At 43.6% G+C, this 21,978-nt stretch overlaps 1 protein-coding gene across 3 annotated transcripts in view; it reads right to left on the minus strand.

The window, feature by feature from the left end:
- MTHFD1L (methylenetetrahydrofolate dehydrogenase (NADP+ dependent) 1 like) overlaps nt 1-21,978 on the minus strand; it is a 169,828-nt gene extending 147,850 nt beyond the window's left edge. Inside the window, exons 1-8 of one of the 3 annotated variants that reach the window (XM_029058110.2) lie at nt 21,786-21,978; nt 16,349-16,433; nt 14,889-14,939; nt 14,749-14,802; nt 12,563-12,687; nt 8,841-8,941; nt 8,286-8,422; nt 3,776-3,932 (exon numbers count right to left, since the gene is read on the minus strand). In XM_029058110.2, coding sequence (XP_028913943.1) covers nt 3,885-3,932; nt 8,286-8,422; nt 8,841-8,941; nt 12,563-12,687; nt 14,749-14,802; nt 14,889-14,939; nt 16,349-16,433; nt 21,786-21,904 — 720 coding nt within the window. In that variant the 5' untranslated portion in view covers nt 21,905-21,978 and the 3' untranslated portion in view covers nt 3,776-3,884. Of the gene's footprint in view, nt 1-3,775; nt 3,933-8,285; nt 8,423-8,840; nt 8,942-12,562; nt 12,688-14,748; nt 14,803-14,888; nt 14,940-16,348; nt 16,434-19,219; nt 19,311-21,785 lie in introns of those variants that run through there. The other 2 variants (XM_029058108.2, XM_029058109.2) reach the window with 2 other exon arrangements.

The following is a 21,978-nucleotide window of genomic DNA, read 5'->3' on the forward strand; positions in this document are numbered from 1 at the left end:
CCACTAATTCACACCCTTTACCTTCAGAAGAATTTAGCTGGTCTTTATAGCTAAAATAGCTTATTTAGCTATTGCTTTTCCCCCCACCGCTATCAAGAAGGCAGAAGGAGAGACAAGAATACTCATGGGTGCATTTGGGGGCAGGCAAGTCAAGTTGTTGACTCTTAAATTGTGCTCTTTAGTCAGTCTTTGGGGAGAGGGGGATGCTTTCAAAACATCAGAGGTCCTGTTGGAAATCAGTGAGGGAACTGCAGAGCAGGAATGGAGAAACTACATTTCCCAGGAAGCAATGGGGCTATTTCCTTTTCTAATTATTTTCTTAGACAGAGCCAACCCCCCTTGGTGGGGTGGGAGATAAAACTTTTTCTCTCTTCTTCAGGGTCTGGTTGTAATAAGGGCTTCCTTCAGCTTCTAAAAGGAAGCTCCACATGGTAAGGAGTGTTTTTAAATCACCTACTTAGCCTGACAGGAAGGTAGGCTGGAGAAGTGGGGGTTAATGCCGCATTTGGGGGGGGGTTTGGATTTAAATCTTAATTTGGGGTTTAAAATCTATTTACATTTACCCCCTTGTATACTTTTCAATTATATCTCTAATTAATAATAACAGTAATGCTAACAGTATTTCTTAATCTCTACAGACCTAGCACTGTTCTATGTGCTGGAGTAGATACAAGTTGATTAGGCTGGACAAAGTCCTTGTCCCATGGGAGCTTACAGTCTAAGTAGGAGGAAGGACAGGTATCGAACCTCATTTTACAGATGAGGAAACTGAGGCACAGAGATGTTGAGTGAATGGCCCAAGGACACAGAGCAGGCATGCTGCAGAGTGGGGATTAGAACCCAGGCTCTCTGACTCTCAGGCCCATGTTCTTTCAATTTACTGTGATTTGTTAGCAGATATAAGTCTAGCCAGAGTTTTTCAACTCTTCAAAGGGCTCAGGAAGATTTATATTCCTTTGGATTCTGGCCATATCACCTCTTTCATATTTTCAATACCTGGGCTCTTTTTGCTTTTCATTTGAGATACTGTAGATGGTCCCTAATTCACAAAACAAGTGAATGTAAGAAAAATGCAACTTGTTTACCAAATTAGCAAAATAGAGCAATGGGATGTCATTATTCTGCTAAAGCTGCAAAACATCAGTCTCCCTGCTTATAGAGATCTCAGCCCAGATAATCACTTACATAGCTGTAGCCAAGCGCAAAGAGGACCAATCAGGAAATTCATAAAAGGTACAAAAACCTCAATTTAGCTACCGAACCTCTCCCACCAAACTTTTGCTCAGTTGCAAATAATTACAAGACTCAAACTGCTCTATTTACTCTGTCCCATTCAAACTCTTGGTTATCAGCATTTTGCATAAGATGCTAGAAATGCAGATAATTTATAATTACCTTGGCATTTATGTGGCTTTCAGAATATGTAAGATCCTTCAATGTGTTGCTGGGAAGGAATGCCGCCCACAAACTCCCCTGCACCTCTCTAGTTTCGCTTTCCTCCTCTTCTACTTCATCAGCCTCCTCTCTGACCCATCTTAAGTTAAGCACTTACTATAGTACTGACAGTATTTGTTAAGCACTTACTCTGTGCCAGGCACTGTTCTAAGTGCTGGGGGAGATACAAGTTAATCAGGTTGGACACAATCCATGTCCCACATAGGGATCACAGTATTAATTCCCATTTTCCAGATGATGTAACTAAAGTTACACTTACTGGCCTAAGATCACACTGCAGACAAGTGGCAGAGTCAGGATTAGAACTCAGGTCCTTCTGACTCCCAGACCCTTGGCTCTATCGTCACTAGATATTTTAATGTTAAAAGATAGTTCTTGGCTATTGCCACTACCAAAAGGCATTAAACTATAGAGAATCCTGTCTAAAAACTGCTCCCATTTTTCCCAGAAGTTCAGTAAGCTTGACCAGAAACATAACTATTTTGTAGGAATTCAAAGGATTCTATTAGTCATTTTGTTAAGGGACCCTAAGGAAGGAAACTGTTTCACCTTTATAGCAATGGAAGGAGTCAAAATTCCATATTCCCCCTTCAAAATAGTAATTGCTTATTATCCTCCTGTGTTCTTATACCACAGTATTTTGAATTTTTTAAAATAATAGACTTCACAATAAGGTAGGTTACTTAAATTTTTAAAACATCTACTTCTCTGAGCTTCTCTCCTGTATTCCCAGCACAAGGCAGAGGATAAGCCAAAGTCTGAAAGGATCCTTTGTGCTGATGTGGCCTTGGTAGTGATTCTTTATGCTCCAATCACTTTCCCTCCTGCCTGTGCTGCTGTTCCAACCAAGGAGGAATGGAATGCACAACCTCATTGCTACTGGTTCGCTGCTGTCAGACCGAATGTTCATCAAGAGACTTGTGCTCTGTAGTCACCTTTTTGTTAATGGAATTTGTTAGGTACTTACTATGTGCCAAACACTGTACTTTGTGCTGGAGTGGATAAAAGCAGCGTGGCTCAGTGGAAAGAGCACGGGTTTAGGAGTCAGAGGTCATGGGTTCTAATCCTGGATCCGCCACCTGGCAGCTGTGTGACTTTGGGCAAATTACTTAACTTCTCGGTACCTCAGTTACCTCATCTGTAAAATGGGGATTAAGACCGTGAGCCTCATGTGGGACAACCTGATTACTCTATATCTACCCCAGTGCTTAGAACGGTGTTCTACAACACTTAAATACCAACATTATTATTATTATGACAAGACAATTGGGTTGGATACAGTTCCTGTACGACATGGTACTCACAGTCTTAATCTCCATTTTACAGGTAAGGAAACTGCGGAACAGAGAGCTTAAGTGACTTGCCCAAGGTCTCACAGTAGACAGATGGCAGAGCCAGGATTAGAATCCAGGTCCTCTGACTCACAGGCCTGTGTTCTTCCCACTACGCCATGCTGCTTCTCAATCTTTTAAAAGCTTCACTAAAATGGCAGTTGTGCATTACATGTTCTTTAACCTAGAGGTTGTGCTGTGGCTTAAGCCTATCGAGCTGAGGACAGAATGGGACTGGAGGGGCCACATCAAAGAACCTCTGGGTACCCAAGGCCACCTGTCATGCTGTTCTTATGGACAGCTAAAACCCAGTGCTGATGAATCTCTTTAAGCGTGTCTTCCCAAATGGACTTATGTCCCCTATGTGCCACAGTTAGTTGACTGTGAGAAAAATTAGATTTTTGCAGTTCCAGAAGTAGAGATGTTTTAATGTCATAAGTGAGGTTGATGTCTTGCATGCTAAGACTTGACCCAGCAGCTAGAAAAAGTGACTTGTTGCTTGCTCAAGTGTTGAAAAATGGCATGTAGTCATTAAAAGTCATAGTGGGTTCTGGCGTTTGCACGGGTTTGGGATATTCTCCTACACGATATTCTCCTCCCATTGTTCCACGCAACCAAAGGCTAGTTTTAGCAAGTTTTCTGGGCTGAGTCATGCTGCTTTTTATTGCTAATTAGCCAAGCATGATCTAGTGGAAAGAGTATGGGCCTGGGAGTCAGAGGACCTGGGTTCTAACCCTAGATCTGCTGTTTACCTGCTGTGCAACCTTGGGAAAATAATTAACTTCTCTAAGACTCAGTTCCCTCAACTGTAAAATGGGGATTAAATATCTGTTCTCCCTCCTATTTAAGACTCTGAGCCCCATGTGTGACCGATTAAGTTGCATCTACCCCAGCACTTAATACAGTGCTTGGCACACAGTAAGCTCTTAACAAATAGCACAATTAGCATTATTTCGTTATTAACCAAAAGATAACTTGCATACCAAATCCTTTATCAGAGCTAATGACAGGGAAAATGGGCAATATTTACACAGCAGAGAAGAGAAGCAGCAGCAATAGGTTTGAAATATAGACCAAGTGGGGATGAACAGCAGCTGGTTATGGATAGTAGTGTTCTGGTCCTCTCAATTCTGGCAACAGAGGAGCCTGTGGAATCAAAAGAACGTCACCAGAGACCATTCCAAGTGCCAGAGACAAAATAAACTCAAAAGGGCAATCCAAGGAAATGCAGATACTTCTTTTCCTGACTTGGTTGGAAATTCATGATAAAAGGATCACAGAAGGAAAACCATTTGTAGCTGGCATTACCACATCAAACCCAATTACTACAGAGCTATAGGATGAATTTTAGGGGGAGCTTTGTTTATTTTTTTATCCTACATAGTAACATCATGTTTAATTTCTTGTACCGGGGCAATTACTAATATGCATAAAGGAGAGGACATAAAAAGACAAATGAGAAAAAGTGAAATTATAAAGGGGAGAAGAGGGTTCTATTTAAATTGTAAAAGCTATTTTCAAAACCTGTACATCATCTCAAAAATAAAAAGCAGATTGATATAGGAAAATATCAACAGCTGGGAAAACATTAGACTATCAGTTTGGTTATTTTCTCCCTTCAACATAGCTGTTCAGCCCAGCTTCCTCTACTTTCCTGCTCTACTTAGCTCCTAAATACAATTTCCTTGAATTGGCTGCCACCTCGTGGGCAATCTCTAAGAACAAAAACAACTCATCATTCTAAATGCAAAATTTTTCATTAAAATCAATCAGTGGTTTGTATTGAGTGCTTACTCTGTGCAGAGCACTGTACTAAGAGTTTGGGAGAGTACAATGTAACGGAGTTGGTAGACATGATCCCTAACTACAAAGCAGCAGCATGGCCTAGTGGACACAGCTCAGGCCTGGGAGTTGGAAGAAGCCGGGTTCTAATTCCTGACCCAACATTCGTCTGCTGTGAGACCATGGGCAAGTCACGTTAAATTTTCTGTGCCTCAGTAACCCCAACTGTAAAATGGGGATTAAGACTTGTGAGTCCCATGCAGAGACTGTGTCCAACCTGACAACTGTATCTATACCGGTACAGTGCCTGGCACAGAGTAAATGCTTAAATACCATAAAAAAAATTTCCACTTTGCTGTTTATATTAGGGTGGATATTGGGGAAAAGAAAACCAAGAATTATTAGGAAGTTACATCATTAAGTAAACTTTCTTCTATAAGTATTCCAAAAATAATCCCTACAAATTTAAGAGAATAACTTTGCTTGCTTTTAGAAAATAATTTTTACTCCTTCTGGGCCGGACTGCGTCATGGTGCTTGAGAAGGGAAGGGTGAATGGGACGTCTAAGTCTTCTCTCCAGAGCTCAGTTCCCTATGCCACCTCTAATACACCATCCCTGCCTTCACATGCCTATGCCTATGCATGTGCACGAGCACACACAGTGTCACCTACAATGCATAATTCATTAACAATATAATTCAATGATTGATAACCCCAACAGAGGGCAGAGGGTGGAGGCCCATGAATCACTCAAGGTAATCAGCAGTGGTTGCCACTTGTTCTGCAGCTTCTATCATCACCAACCCAGCCCCATCCCACTCATCCTGCCAATCGTGCCTAAGGGTTGGAGCTAGAACTCTGTGAGGGTGCAACGAGGGCCAAACACGGGGCCTGGGCACAGCAGCACATAGGTGGGAGAACAGTGCCAGGGCCAGAGTAAATAGTATGGACTCTGGCAGACCAGAGTGGAAGCCAAAAGCTGTTGCTTCAGAGCTGGACTCCATCTGCCTCTTCCTTCACAGCCTCCCGTGAATCTTGCAAAGGGAAAAACTGCTTCCGTCTCCACCTGCTCACCCTTGAAACATATGCAGGTTTTATGTGCTATTTCAAGTTTTCTCTTTGTTTCAGATCCTCAATCTATTTTCACTTAATCTGTGTCTTCTCAAACTGTCATCCATCCCTTCAGTGTGGCTAGGTGATGTATATACAGAAATGTGTGGCTCTTTATGTGCTATTTCAAGTTTTCTCTATCTTCCTATCAGCTCCTCCATCTCGCTATCTTTACCTACACTGCGCTTTCTCAGGCTATCATCCACTAAGGGTCACTAGTTGGTGTATATACAGAAATATGTGCTCTTTTTATATATTTGTCAAGACAGAAAAATACATGGAAAGAAAAAGAAAGAGGCACACATTTCTTATAAATCAAACTCTTGGCAGGAAGAGAACAAAGTCAAGTTCTTGAACAAAAAATGAGCAAATAGTTGGGTCTGAAAAAGGCACTCATACTATGAGCAGGATATGCGCTCTTATCTTCAGTGTTGCTTAGTGAATACAGCACAGACCTGGGAATTGTCTTCTGTGTGACCTTGGGAAAATTTCTTCGCTTACAGTCACCTCATCTGTAAAAATGGGGATTAAGAGTGTGAACCCCATGTTGGACAGGAACTGTGTCCAACCTGATTGACTTGTATCTACTCCAGTGCTCTGAACACTGCTTGCTACATAGTAAGCACTTAAGTAGCATGATTATTATTATTATTGTTACTATTATCTTCAACACATTAGTTCCCCTTTTTTAAAAAAATGACATTTGTTAAGCACTTACTATGTACCAAGTACTATACTAAGCACTGCTGTAGATACGAACTAGTCAGATTGGAGGCAGCCCCTGTCCTACATGAGTTTTTTGAGGCACAGAAGTTAAGTGACTTGCCCCAGGTCACACAGCAGACAAGTGGCAGAACTGGAATTAGAACCCATGGCCTGTGACTCCCAGCCCCCTGTTCTTTCCACTAAGCCATGCTGCTCCCCTCTGACAGAAGGAAAGACCTAGAAGCTAGGATATTCCTCAAGCCTAGAATCAATGAGCCTTCAAGACATACTTTTCTACTCAAAACATGGTGGTGGAAATGACATTCAAGAAGCATTTTTTGGATTCTCCACTGAATAAAACTGTCACATATACAGGAGAAAGCCAGGTCCCCTAGTGGCTCAAGACTATGAATAGGTTTCAAATAGTCCATTCAGGGACAAGAAGAGTTGGGGAAGGCATTCCTGGCATCAGGAATGGAATGCTCTTTTTTCAGTCCATTTTACTCAGACCACTGTACTAAGCACCTGGGAAAGCACAAGACAGTAGAGTTGGTAAACAAAAAACCTAACCTCAAGGAGTTCCATTAAACCCTGCAACTATGTCCAGTAGTCATGCCGCTCCAGGCAGAACTCTGTGCTTTGCTGCTGTCTTGGTTATAGTGGTGGAAACAAGCTAGCAACTGCAATTAAAATCTGAAGACTGGACCAGGTTTCAATCAAAACTAGGCTGGCAGACCAAATGACAAGACTAGAAGGAACAAACCTAATTTCTTTGTAGGCTTCCCCAGGAATTTTTTACAAAAAGATATACGATTCTTGAATTTGTGATATCCTGACTACCCTGGCAGCCTAAATTTTAAGGACCATCAGCTATTTTTGTTCACTTTTGTTGCAGGGATTTAGACTCCCACATTCAGGCTTGAGTATGCTTGGTTTGCATGGAGTTTCAATTCAGAATGTGTCTTAAAATCACAGCAAATGACTAAAATTCATTTAGTAATTTGAAAATATTTAAATATTAAATATTTTAAATAATTTCAATTACCTAATATAATCATATTTTTCAGTTGTTCTCCAGACTTGAAGAGGATACCACTGTTGGTGACTTTTACCTTGTGGGCAAAAGTGTTTCTGCAGTCCTGACATCACCATTCTATCAAATGTTACTGTATGCTGTGTTATCAATTAATCCATAGTACTGATTAAGCATTTACTATGTGCAGAGCATACAAACACCATAAAAAAACTTCTATTCACATAACCACATTATATATAGGTAGGGTGGGAGTGTGTGTGTGTGGGAGGGTATTTGGGTGTGCGTGAATCCCTCATGATACTTCACTTCTGAGGAGGCTAATGAAAATAATATGCTTAAGTGCTTGCTACATGGCAAGCACTGTTCTAAGCTATGGGGTAGATTAAGTAAGCAGGTTGGACACAGTCCCTGTTCCACATGAGGCTCTTATTCTTAATTCCCAATTTACAGATGAAGTAAATGAGGTACAGAGACATGAAGTAACCTGCCCAAGGTCACAGAGCAGAAAGTTGGAGGAATCAGGAACAGAACCAAGGCCCTTCCGCCTCCCAGACCCATGCTCTACCCACTATGCCACGCTGGTTCTCCTAAGACTCCTTGACCCTAGACTGAAAGGTCATGATGGGCAGGGAATGTGTCCACGAACCCTGCTGTATTCTCCCAAGCACTTAGCACAGTGCTCTGCACACAGAAAGTGTTCGATAAGCACCACTAATTGACTGACTGATGTGATTCGGAGGGACACCACTGAGCCTGAAAAAAAAAAAATTCTAGCTAGGAAATCTTTCCAATCTTGAAGACTAATACTCAAATTCTGAGAAAGAGGGGCTACAAGAGAGTTACTGCTGCAATACAGGGCATATTACCTTCTTCTGCAGTTGTTGTGTTTTCCATTGGCAGCTCATCATCATGGCACCCCTTCTCTGAAACAGGCACTGCACGGCAGCTTCTAGCGATCCATGAGCCCCAAGGACCAACACCTTCTTTCCATCTATAGCTAAATCTGACAACCAAAGCGTTAAACAGTTTATTATTAACACAACTACTCGTTGTTACTACTGAACAGAGAAATTTCAATCCATACTGCTTAGTGACTAATATTACAGTCATGTGGAAAAAAGCAGTAACAGAAGAAATAAGGAATTTTAAATAGAGGAATAAGAGTAACCTCAGAGACTAGAGGTATACTTCAATCTTTTAACTATTACTACCTCACTACTTACTGTAACCATCTTGGGGGCCAAATTATGACAAGGTGATAAATTCCTATCCAATCTGAAATTATTCAGAAAAAACTGAAAGCATAAATTGAGGGGAAACAGTTAATTTCCACACTACAATCAAGAGAGTCAAAAGCACCCCCCCAGATAACAAAACCAGTGACATCATAGCAAAACTTTCCATCTTGAAAACTAGCACACCTGATTTTTCAAGAAGTTCAATGACAGCTCTGGCAGTAGGTGACACGAAGCATTCATGAGCATCACCACGAACCAATTTTCCCAGATTTACATCTGTCACCCTAAAAGGAAAATATAGCAGAGGTAATCAGTGATGGAAGTAGAGCTGTAGGTAAGCACAAGCTTGTAAATCAATTCTATTCAACATATTATCACAATCAAAATTTATGTACAAATCCACAATTTACTCATAATGTTCTGTCTTAACCTCTAGACTTTAAGCTCGTTGTGGGTAGGCAACATGTCTACCAACTCTGTTACACTGTGCTCTTCCCAGTGCTCTACAATCAGTAAGTGCTCAATAATTACAATTGATTGAAATCAATTAATAAAATTTACTGCGGAATTACTTAGTGCAGAGCACTTGTACTAAGAGCTAGGGAGGGTACAATAGAATTAGAACACTCAATCCCTGCTCTCAAGGAGTTTACAATCTAGCAGGTGAAACAGACACTAAATAAATAGGGAGAGTAGCAGAGTATATAAAAGAGGTACTTGGGTGCTGCAGGGGCAGTGAGAAATTGGGTGCTTGGATGGTGTATGAGAATACACCCAAGGTGGGAAGATGAGAGCCCGTTGTGGGCAGGGATGGTCTCTATTGCTGAATTGTGCTTTCCAAGCACTTAGTACAGTGCTCTGCACACAGTAAGAGCTCAAATACAATTGAATGAATTGAATGAGAGAGATTGATCAGATAGGGCCTCCTGGTGCAAATGTAATCTCATAAGGGCTTTGAAGATGGGGATAGCTGTGCATTCCAGGTAGGGGAAAAGTATGAGCAAGAAATTGACAGTGGGAGAAATGGGAACAAGCATAATGATTAGGTTACCAAGACAGGAATAGAGTGTGAGCTGAGACACAGTGGGAGAAGGGAGTGGGTAGCAAAAGCCCATGTTCGTATTTTGTGAAAAATCAAAAGTGAAAGGGGACTAGGAGAGGAAAGACTGTGAGGCAATCTTGCCAGCTATTTCTGCTTGCTTTAGATTGGACACAGGCTCAGAGGTGAGCCAGCTTTCTGACCGTGGGCAAGTCACTTCACTTCTCTGTGCCTCAGTTACCTCATCTGTAAAATGGGGATTAATTGTGAGCCTCACGCGGGACAACCTGAATACCCTGTATCTACCCCAGCGCTTAGAACAGTGCTCTGCACATAGTAAGCGCATAACAAATACCAACATTATTATTATTATTAGATCCCCTGGCCCAGGCCTCCAGTGGGGGCTCAGACAGTCCTAGCAGGATTGTTTGCATTACAGTAAACTCTCTCAATCTCAACTGGTTAGCTTCCACACTGATGGACCATGACAGGCAAGCAATTATCCCCTGGGGTGCACAGACAAAGGTCTGCGAATGCCTACTGTAAAGCTGCCAAGAAAAAACAATCTGTCAATGGTATTTATTTAAATTGTAGTTGTTAAAAACAGTGCTGGAGTAGAAACAAGATAAACAGGTTGAACACAGCCTACTTTCCACCTGGGGCTCCATTTTGCAAAGGAGATAACTGAGGTATTTAAAATTTAAGTAACCTGCCCTGTTTACAACAAGGTCCTCTGACTCCCAGGTCCCCGATCTTTCCACTAGGCTTTTACTGAGTGCTGACTGTGTGCAGAGCACTATACTTGGCCGGTGGGAGAGCACAATAGACATCCCTCAGACAAGCTCTCAATAAGGAAAAGCAGCATGGCCAAGTGGAAACAGTACAGACTTGGGAATCATAGGATTTGAGTTCTAATCCCAGCTCTACCATTTGTCTGCCATTTGACTTTAGGTAAGTCACTTAACTTCTCGGGTACCTCCGTTACCTCATCTGTAAAATGGGAATTCAATTCAATTTTCAATTCAATAATATTTATTGAGCGCTTACTATGTGCAGAGCACTGTACTAAGCGCTTGGGATGAACAAGTCGGCAACAGATAGAGACAGTCCCTGCCGTTTGACGGGCTTACAGTCTAATCGGGGGAGACGGACAGACAAGAACAATGGCACTAAACAGCGTCAAGGGGAACTAAGACTGTGAACCCCACGTGGGGTTTGTACCAACTCCAGCACTTAGTACAGTGCCTGGTACAGTGTAAGAGCTTAAATACTGTTACAAAGAGATAATCAATGTTTTTTTTCTGAGCGCTTACTGTGCTAAGCACTTGGAAGATAGTCGATCTACCCCAAGCAGTTCTGAGGGAGAGAAAACATGTGTCATCATTTTCACTTGGCTACTGTTTTATAGCACCAGGGTGATGGATAATTGACTGGCCTGTAGCGACTAAGTAGGATCCTGGTCTCCATATGGAGGCATGGTTAATAATGTTGGTATTTGTTAAGCGCTTACTATGTGCCGAGCACTGTTCTAAGCGCTGGGGTGGACACAGGGGAATCAGGATGTCCCACGTGGGGCTCACAGTCTTAATCCCCATTTTACAGATGAGGTAACTGAGGCACAGAGGAGTTAAGTGACTTGCCCACAGTCACACAGCTGACAAGTGGCAGAGCCGGGCTTCGAACTCATGACCTCTGACTCCAAAGCCCGTGCTCTTTCCACTGAGCCACGCTGCTTCTCTGGTTTCAAATCTCACTTCAGGCACACTAATTACATTTAGTTTGTGAGCCTGTTATTGGGCAGGGATTCTCTCTGTTGCTGAACTGTACATTCCAAGAGCTTAGTACATTGTTCTGCACATAGTAAGCACTCAGTAAATACTATTGAATGATCCTCTGTGCATACTGTCAGTGTCCTAGTAGAACTGAAGGGGACTATCAAAGTCCCTCATCATCGATTGTGTGCTGCAAAGATATACAGCCACTTGATAGAGAACACCAAGAGCCCCTCTGCCCCCTAAATATTGATGTCCTCTAACATACATCCCTTCAAAATGCCACTGGTTGTATGGGTTTAGTTCCAATCCTGATCTCCTACTCCAGCTCAGGCCTGTACACTTCACTCCTCTAGCTCCAGCTTGCTCACTGTGCCCCAACCTCGTCTACCTTGCACTTGTTCATTCCAAGCTTGTACTTGGAATGTACCTTGTACTTGTTCATTCCAAGCGCTTAGTACAGTGTTCTGCACACAGTAAGCGCTCAATAAATACTACTGAATGAATGAATGAAAGTCTACCTCACCACTGACCCCTTTCCCATTGTCCACCCTCTGACCTGGAACTTCCTCCTCTCCATATACATCTCACCTTCAAAGCCTTACTAAAATCTCCTCTGCTCCAAGAGGCCTTCCCCAATTAAGCCTCTTTTCCCTGACTCTCTCTCCCTCCTGCATCCTATGCACTTGGGTCTGTACCCTTTAAGAACTTGATAATCACCCCAACTTAAGTTCCACAGCACTTATGGATACATTCATAAATGCATTTATTTACATTAATGCCTGTCTTCCCCTCTACACTGGAACCGCCCTGTGGGCAGGAAACGTGGCTACCAACTCTATTGCACTGTACTCTCCCAAGCACTTAGAACAGTACACTGCACACAACATGCACTCAATAAACACCACTATCTGACTGACACAAAAAAAGTACAAACATCCTAAAATATTATCTGAGGAAATTCTCTGTCTGAATTTTTTGTACTAATCTTCTGTTTTACAGTTTATCCTAGGGATCAAGTTTTATGAAAATCACTTTATACTGAATAAAACTGATTCCAGAATCCCAAGTGATTCACTCTATTCATGTCTTACCCATCCACATCTTTCTCAGGTTTTACAGCATTCAGTATTTTATTGCTATATGAGCCACTGGAGAGTTGGAGAGCAAGGCCATGAACTTTGACATCACCATTGAGCTTCAAGACTTCATCAATAATCTGAAATTAAAAGCACAACGAGTTAGAAAGCAACTCACAAACATTTAAGTTTCCCTCAATAAGGAGTGGCTTTCATTCATGAGCTAAGAATGGGTCTAAAACCAAAAAACTCTAGTCATCTTCTGAGCTCATTTCATTCCTACTCTCCATTGGGCCTTAAGTTAAGAGCTATTTTTCTGTTTCCATTATGCACAATTTCAAAGTCTGATGCCTGAAATTCTGGGATCTGGCCTTTACTGAGTCTTCTTTTTCTAAAACTCTATAGCTTAGGGGGCAATAGAACATTCATCCACCACCAAAACCTAAAGAAACTGTTTCAATACAACTGCATAGGAGAATTTCCTGGTAACAGGTATGAATTAAACCTCATTATGGGGGGAAAAAAACCCTCTCAAACACTACTATTCATTCTACTCAGAGTTCAAATTCCCTGCCCAGTATTTTCAAAGCAGCAGAAGCCCTATTTATGAGGTTTAAAATATAAAACTGGAGCTGGGTTGCTTCAAGTAATGAACTTTCATTCACTCAAGTACCATGGAAATGGTGCCTCCATTTTATTTTAAACCTTTATTTCTTCAGATATTACTTTCAATATAGCTTGTTCCTAATCAATCCATGGTCCTGTAATTATTATGTCAGAGCCCCATCACCCCCGGGCTTAGCAATTTACAGCCCTAGCAGTATTGTCTTTAGAAATAAGGGCAATAATTGCTGCACATTACACATTTTAAACCTAAAATATTATTGCTCGAGACTCAGCACCATTTATTACAAATCAGGCACTGCTCATAAATATAGCTCTTTCACAACCAAGCTCTTCATTTGGCTAACAAAGCAACAAAGCCAATTAAAATAAAATGGCAGATTTGCTGAAGCAACATTATTGTTTTAACTCCATGTTTGGAACAGGGTAGGATTCAGGCCAGACTTATCTTGAGGAATGAGATATAGGGAGGTCTGCTTTAAAATTCCTCTTTTTTCAAATGCAAAACTATACCCAACCCATTCATTTTTTTTTTTTGGTGGGGCAGAGGAGAGGGGAGGGGAGAAACAGGGGCTGTTTGGTAAGCAAGAGAGGGAAAGATAAGAGAGGGTGGGTGATAATGACTAAAATAAAACCACAAAAGTCCTGTGGAATAAAGTGGGTGGAGGACAACTTTAACTTGACTTTTCTTGATCTAAAATCTTGCTTACTCTTAAAACAGGATCTAATCTAATCTTACTCTTAAACTAAGCACCCTAAAATGCAACTCCCCCCTCGTGGTAGTCCCCTCCCCCACAAAAAACCCAAAACAAGCATTAGACGTGGGTGGCAACAAAAGACCTGTAGTATAAAGCTAAGTATAGGCCAAAACTAAAGAAAATCAAGTCAATGTGATTTATTCAGTGGTATTTATTGAGTGTGTAAGACCTGTAGTATAAAGCTAACTATGGGCCAAAACTAAAGAAAATCAAGTCAATGTGATTTATTCAGTGGTATTTATTGAGTGTGTACTGTATGCAGAGTACTGAACTAAGCACTTTGGAGAGAACAAAACAGTTGGTAGAGAGCTTAAGTTTAGAGGGGGAGACAAACCTGATAAGGTATATAACTGTAGTAGGGCTCAGGTTGAACAGCAAATGCTTAAAGGGTATAGATCCAAGTACCTAGGCAAGATAGAAGGGAGGAATAAGGAAAATGAGGGCTTTAGCAGGGGAAAATTTCCTGGAGGAGATGTGATTTTAAAAAGGTCTTGAAGGTGGGAGGAGTGGTGATCTGTCACATAAATAGAGGAGTTCCAGACCAGAGACAGAATGTGCCAAGAGGTTGCCAAGACTGAGGTACAGTGAGTAAACTGGCCTTAGAAGAGCCAAGAGTTGGCTGGGTTGTAGAAGGAAATCAGAGAGGTAATGTAGGAGGGGGAGAGCTGACTGCAATACAAGTCTTTTACCCCAAGTCTTCTTAAACAAAGCACCCAGCCACAACAGGACACTGGATCTATTCCAACAAGGCACATCCTATAAATCCACTTGATCCAAAAAGAAAAGTAATACAAAAATCCAAGTTGAGACTATAATTACCTCATCTTCACTGCTCTCTGAAGGAAGGCAAATGTGAGTAATATTCAAACCAGTCTGCAAAAATAAAATAATGTCATTTTAAGCAACTTCAAGACACCAGCAACTAACCATTAAAATAAACAAAAATATCTACACCTCACCTCCTCTGCCATGTTCTGGCTTATTTCCTGCATGAATGGATCATCTCCTACCTTAAAAGAAAGTGGGAAGGAGGGGGGAAAAAATAAAAACATCAGTAAGTACAAAATTTCAGATAATTACTTTCACACAAAGAGAAAATTCATCACCATTAAGACAGCCTACAGCCCTCTAGGCTTACTAAACCTTTCTTCCAAGGATTAAAAAGCCCTCCACATATTTCATTTATCCCATTGTCGGGTAGGGACTGTATCTGTTGCGGAACTGCACTTTCCAAGCACTTAGTACAGTGCTTTGCACCCAGTAAGCACTCAATAAATTCAATTGAATGAATTTCTCTCAACAAAACTATTGCTTTTCTTGAAAAAACAAAACATAAAACTGAGCCCAGCCCATAGGTCTGCAGTTATTAGGAACAGCGCACTACTTTGTCCATCTTCCAATCTAGTGTCTCTTCAAGTACACTAAACTGTCTAAAACAGTTTACAAGAGGCAGAAATAGAGAGCCGGGTTATAGCTAAAACCCGCTCAGTATCATTAAACTATATTGATATTGTCAGGAGAACAAGGACCCTAGCCAACATCATATTAATAACACACATTAAGACGATTCCCTGCACTTGCTTAGATGAACATGTGAATTAGTGCCAGCTGTAGCTCACTAGTATCTAGCAACAGCCAAAACTTCATTCAAATGGACTGCAAAACTGGAGATTTTCTAGCTACTTCTAACCAGTGTCAGGATTACAGAGATTATAATACTGTCACATCGGTCTCATCACAGGTCTCAACTGATCTTGGTCTTCTATGGAAAAAAAAGCAATAGCATGGCTAGAGCAGGGGCCTAGGAGTCAGAAAGGCCTGGGTTCTAATCACAGATCTGCCATTTATCTGTTGTGTGACCCTTAGGAAGTCACTTCATATCTCAGTGCTTCAGTTACTTCATCTATAACTAACCTAGTGCTTAGTAAAGCGCCTGGAATAAAGCAAGTGTTTAACAAATACCATAAAAACAAAAAATGAACAAAGAATTCCCACAACCATCACTTGGATCATCTAGTGTGATGAGTACCAATGGCAGCCACTGCAAGTTAAGAAGATCTAGTCTTTAGGAGTGTTTTTACCTGGGTCACAAAATGGTCACAAAAACACACTCACAAACCAAAAAATTCAGTAGATTTTACAGTCTGTACGCTACATGGGCCCAACCTAACTGCCTAAGGTAAAGAGCCATCTTAGTCTGATGTTTCAAAAAAGAAAATATGACAAACATTTAAAAATAAGAACCAAAATCAATACTACTGATTTGTATTCAGCAAGAAAAAAAGGTGTCTCTTCCCTACTCATTTAGTGTAGTGAAGCCTCTCAGAAAATACACTGAGTTGCTAGTTCATAGACAATTTGTTTCTAAAATGAAAGGTATTTTAGCAAGACAAACCAGAAAAGACCACTTCTACTTTACCTGGACAATAGCAAGTACTGGCTTAAAGGTAGGATTTCCTTGCCGCAATACAGTCAGAACTTCTTTTGAATTCTGGATAATGTCTCTGCAATGAAAGTGAAATGTCATTAAGTGCTCATTCTACAAAAATTCACAAGTCATTTAAGTCAAGCAAGCTTGCCACTTCCATGCAACACCAAAATAGATTGTTTTGCCCTCTTTGGGTAAAAGCACAGACTCACATGTTGAAAATCTCCCTACCATTCAGGGAGTAATTACTTCATCTGTAGAGTATTATATGCTTTGCTTCACCTGGGTCTTGTGTTTCCGGGCTCCTTGCCTCTCCATTATTAACATCCCAAGGGATGTAAGAGAAATAAAAGGAGTTGGTTCTCCCTGCCAGATGGTAGATATGGAATTTGGACTCAGGTTTCTGGACTCCAAGACCAGAAACTCTCTTTCCACTGGGCCATGGTGTTTCTCCACGGGGTGGGTTTAAGTGTGGCCATCGCTGAGTCCAGGTATGGACTGAGTGGGTTCTAGGGGGAAAAGTCATTGCCGACCCCAAGGTTGATTCTCAGCTCTGCCTGGCAACAGTGGGAAGTCAAGGGAAACACGGGCTCAGGCAGGGGCTTGGCAGTGGGGCAGGGTGTGTTTGTGGATGTGTGTATGTGTAGGAGAGAGAGTCCTGCTCCTAAACTCCACATCCCCTGCCCCATCCCTCCAGAACAAGCTTAGGGCCAGACTCCCTGGCAGTAACCCTATGCCATAGGAAGCAGCATGGCTTAATGGATAGAGCAAGAGCCTGGAAGTCAGAAGGACGTTGGCCCAGTTCCGGGCTCTACCACGTTCATTCATTCATTCAATAGTATTTATTGAGCACTTATTATGTGCAGAGCACTGTACTAAGCGCTTGGGATGAACAAGTCGGCAACAGATAGAGACGGTCCCTGCCGTTTGACGGGCTTACGGTCTAATCGGGGGAGACGGCCAGACAAGAACAATGGCAATAAATAGAGTCGAGGGGAAGAACATCTCGTAAAAACAATGGCAACTAAATAGAATCAAGGCGATGTACAATTCATTAACAAAATAAATAGGGTAACAAAAATATATACAGTTGAGCGGACGAGTACAGTGCTGTGGGGATGGGAAGGGAGAGGTGGAGGAGCAGAGGGAGAAGGGGAAAATGAGGCTTTAGCTGCGGAGAGGTAAAGGGGGGATGGCAGAGGGAGTAGAGGGAGAAGAGGAGCTCAGTCTGGGAACGCCTCATGGAGGAGGTGAGTTTTAAGTAGGGTTTTGAAGAGGGAAAGAGAATCGGTTTGGCGGAGGTGAGGAGGGAGGGCGTTCCAGGACCGCGGGAGGACGTGACCCGGGGGTCGACGGCGGGATGGGCGAGACCGAGGGATGGTGAAGAGGTGGGCGGCGGAGGAGCGGAGCGTGCGGGGTGGGCGGTAGAAAGAGAGAAGGGAGGAGAGGTAGGAAGGGGCAAGGTGATGGAGAGCCTTGAAGCCTAGAGTGAGGAGTTTTTGTTTGGAGCGGAGGTTGATAGGCAACCACTGGAGTTGTTTAAGAAGGGGAGTGACATGCCCAGATCGTTTCTGCAGGAAGATGATCCGGGCAGCGGAGTGAAGAATAGACCGGAGCGGGGCGAGAGAGGAGGAAGGGAGGTCAGAGAGAAGGCCGACACAGTAGTCTAGCCGGGATATAACGAGAGCCCGTAACAGTAAGGTAGCCGTTTGCGTGGAGAGGAAAGGGCGGATCTTGGCGATATTGTAGAGGTGAAACCGGCAGGTCTTGGTAACGGATAGGATGCGTGGGGTGAACGAGAGAGACGAGTCAAGGATGACACCGAGATTGCGGGCCCGAGAGACGGGAAGGATGGTCGTGCCATCGACGGTGATAGATAAGTCTGGGAGAGGACCGGGTTTGGAAGGGAAGATGAGGAGCTCAGTCTTGCTCATGTTGAGTTTTAGGTGGCGGGCCGACATCCAGGTGGAGACGTCCCGGAGGCGGGAGGAGATGCGAGCCTGAAGGGAGGGGGAGAGGACAGGGGCGGCGATGTAGATCTGCATGTCATCTGCATAGAGATGGTAGTCTGCTCTGTGACCTTGAGCAAGTCACTTAACCTCTCTGGGTCTCAGTTGTCTCAACTGTAAAATGGGGATTAAGAGTGTGAGCCCTATGGGGGACAGGGAGTGTGTCAACCTGATTAACTTGTATCTATCCTAGTGCTTAAAACAGTGCTTGGCACACTTAAGTATCATGCAATAATTATCATTTTTTATTTACACTCCCTATGGCAACACTGTTGAATCACATATTCCAAGCTTGAAACTGTGTAACTGCCTTAAGATGTCTAAGACTAGAACACTGTTTATAATCCAGGATTTGCCCACCACTAGCAGAAAGATTTTGCCAATTACTGGACTGTGCCTCTTGGTCCAGTGGCAGCTGAAACGAAGGAATTTGTTCAAACATCCTTTTTGGTCTATTAGCTTTCGGGACAGTCAACATTTGCTCCTCGGTGAAGCAAAATAATGATCCAAGCAGTTTAGAAGCCAGGTTCTGCACAGAAGATCACAGTGAAGGACACAGAGGAATCAGGGTCACTGAAACAAATGTTAGTCTCCCATTAAATTAATTTGAAGGCATGTTGGCAAAGCGTGCTCAATAAGCAATACTGAAGTGCATAAATAACTACATTAAGATAGCTTATATCCGCATCAAATTCATCAGCACATGAACAATGAATTACTTTGCACTCTTCAATTAGTAATAATTATGATCAATTAGTACTAATGGGCTTAATTATATCATTACTAGTCAGCTCTTGCACTTTCAAACACTTGCTTGCACACAGGAGGTCAGCTTCCTTCCTCCAACTCCTACCTGGGCTTCCAAGAGACCCTGGGGGAACCCAGTGGCTGCTCTCTACTGTTCATGTTCTGAGGATTCCCGTCTCCTGGCTGGAACTGCTGATGGAAGGAAGTAATGCCAAGAAGTGTGGCCTAGTGGAAAGAGGACGGGCCTGGAAATCAGAGGACGTGGGTTCTAATGTCGGCTTTGCCACTTACGTGCCGTGTAACCTTGAGCAAGTCACTTATCTTTTCTATTCCTCAGTTTCCCTCATCTGTAAAATGGGGATTCAAAGACTTTTTTTTAAAAATGGTATTTGTTAAGCGCTTATTGTGCCAGGCACTGTACTAAGCACTGGAGTAGATACAAGTTAATTAGGTTGGACACAGTGCCTGTCCCACATAGGGCTCACAGTCTTATTCCCCATTTTACAGATGAGGTAACTGAGGCACACAGAAGTTAAAGTGACTTGCCCAAAGTCACACAGCACACAAGTGGTGAGGGCAGGATTAGAACTCAGGTCCTATCCACTGGCCCTATCCACTGGGCCTCGCTGCTTCTCACTGCTGTTCTCCTGCCCACCACTTAAGATGGTGAGCCCCATGTGGGACCTGATTATCTTGCATCCACCCCACTGCTTAGTACAGTGTTTTCAGCACGTAGCTCTGCACTAAGTGTTCAATAAATCTGACTGATTGATATCATAATTTATTGAGGAGGAAAAGCTCCGACTACTTTTAGTTACTTCCCTCAGGCAAATTGGGGAGATCCATAGGAGCCTGAGTTGTCTATTTGTGATCATTCTAGGAGTTGGCTCAAAGAAGGTGCTCAATAAATGCCTTAATAAGAAAAATAAGCACGCAATTTCAAATTAGCAGACAGTAATGCAGGCTAAAATCCAATGCTTTTACTTTGAACAAAGATAACGCAAACTAATGGTGACACATGGAACACCTTCGGGTCTGTGGGATACTTAGAGGGGCCTGGGTTCTAATCCAGATCCACTTGTCTGTGTGCCCTTGGGCAAGTCACTTCTCTGTGCCTCCTGTTACATCATCTGTAAAATGAGAGTTAAGACTGTGAGCCCCACGTGGGACATGAAATCTGTCCACCTGATTGGCTTGTTTCTGTATGTCTGGCACATGGTAAGCGCTTAACAAATTGCCATAAATAGGAAAAACCCAAAAGTAATTAGGTTGCAAAGACTCATGTCTTTGAGAAATGGAATATTTTTACCGGAAGAACATTACTTCAAGGACTTCCTCTTTTAAGACGATCGGAATAATGCAAAGTTCAAAGAGGGAAGTGGCTATTTAACTAACAGTCGGTACTCTGCACACGGTCAGGGCTATACTGTACTCTCCCAATCGCTCAGTACAGTGATTTGCACCCAGTAAGCGCTCAATAAATACGATCGAATGAATAAATACGACTAAATGAAATAGTGAGGTAGGGCTTGGCTCCAATTTAGGATGCTGGCACGGATACAGGCCGCAGAACCATGATTATGCGGCCCGCACGCCGCCGCGCCTGGCACCGCGATGTTGGTAGTCCATCAATCCTATTTACTGAGCGCCGGGCGCCGTACTAAACGCTTGGACGAGGACAATGCGACAGTAAACAGACACTTCCCGCCAGCAGGAGTTTATAGGCTAGAGGGGAATGGCTAGCGCCGATCACGGGGGACCCCGCGTGGGTCCAAGCCGACTTTCCCGGAAGAAACCAATCTTCAATTTCGGTAGCCCGCCATTTGCCCCCAAAGGGTGACAACCTTGGAGCAGCAGCTGCAAAAGTAGTTGCAGGAGCTGCAGCCGCTGCAGGAGCATTTGTAGGACCTGCAACATCTGTGATTGTAGTTGCAGGAGCTGCAGCCGCGGCAGGAGTGGTTTTAGGAGGAGCAGCAGCTGCAGGGGAGGTTGCAGGACCTGCATCATCTGTAATTGTAGTTGCAGCAACTACAGCCGCTGCAGGAGCAGTTGTAGGACTCGCAACATCTGTAATTGTAGTTGCAGGACCTACAACATCTGATTGTAATCGCAGGACCTGCAACATCTGTAATTGTAGTTGCAGGAGCTGCAGCCGCGACAGGGGCGGTTGCAGGACCTGCAACCGCGGCAGGGGTGGTTTTAGGGGGTGCAGCCGCTGCATGGGGCGGTTGCAGGACCTGCACCATTTGTAGTTGCAGGGGCTGCAGCCGCTGCAGGAGCGGTTGCTCTGCACATAGTAAGCGCTCAATAAATACTATTGAATGAATGAATGCAACATCTGTCATTGTAGTTGCAGGACCTGCAACATCTCTAACTGTAATCGCAGGACCTGCAACATCTCTAATTGTAGTTGCAGGACCTGCAGCCGCGGCAGGGGCGGTTTTAGGGGGGGTGCAGCAGCTGCAGGGGCGGTTGCAGGAGCTGCCGCAGTTGCAGTAGAAGGAGCGGTGGATTTTCGCTGGGGGCGGGCCGGTCCTTCCCCCCTCCTCGGCCCAGCGTGGAGCGCAGCACGTCCGCGGCGGGAGGAGCCCGGGCCGGTCCCGCCCGTGGGCTCCCCTCTCCCCCCAGCCGCCCCCCACTTCCCGCGGGGAAAAGTTTGTCGCTTCACCCACCTGACGGTTTCGGGGCGGCCGGGCCGAGCCGCCGGGGGCCGCCGCCCCAACAGGCCGAGGGCCCGGCGGGGAGCGGCCCGGAGCAGCTGGAGGGACACCAAGGCCTGCCTCGGCCGCATGCTGCGCGGCGATGGGGGCGGCTGCTCCTCCTCCTCCTCCTCCTAGTGCTTGTGCTGCTGCTCGGGGTGTTTGT

This window comes from Ornithorhynchus anatinus, chromosome 2 (assembly GCF_004115215.2).
Source record: "Ornithorhynchus anatinus isolate Pmale09 chromosome 2, mOrnAna1.pri.v4, whole genome shotgun sequence".
Classification (NCBI taxonomy): domain Eukaryota; kingdom Metazoa; phylum Chordata; class Mammalia; order Monotremata; family Ornithorhynchidae; genus Ornithorhynchus; species Ornithorhynchus anatinus.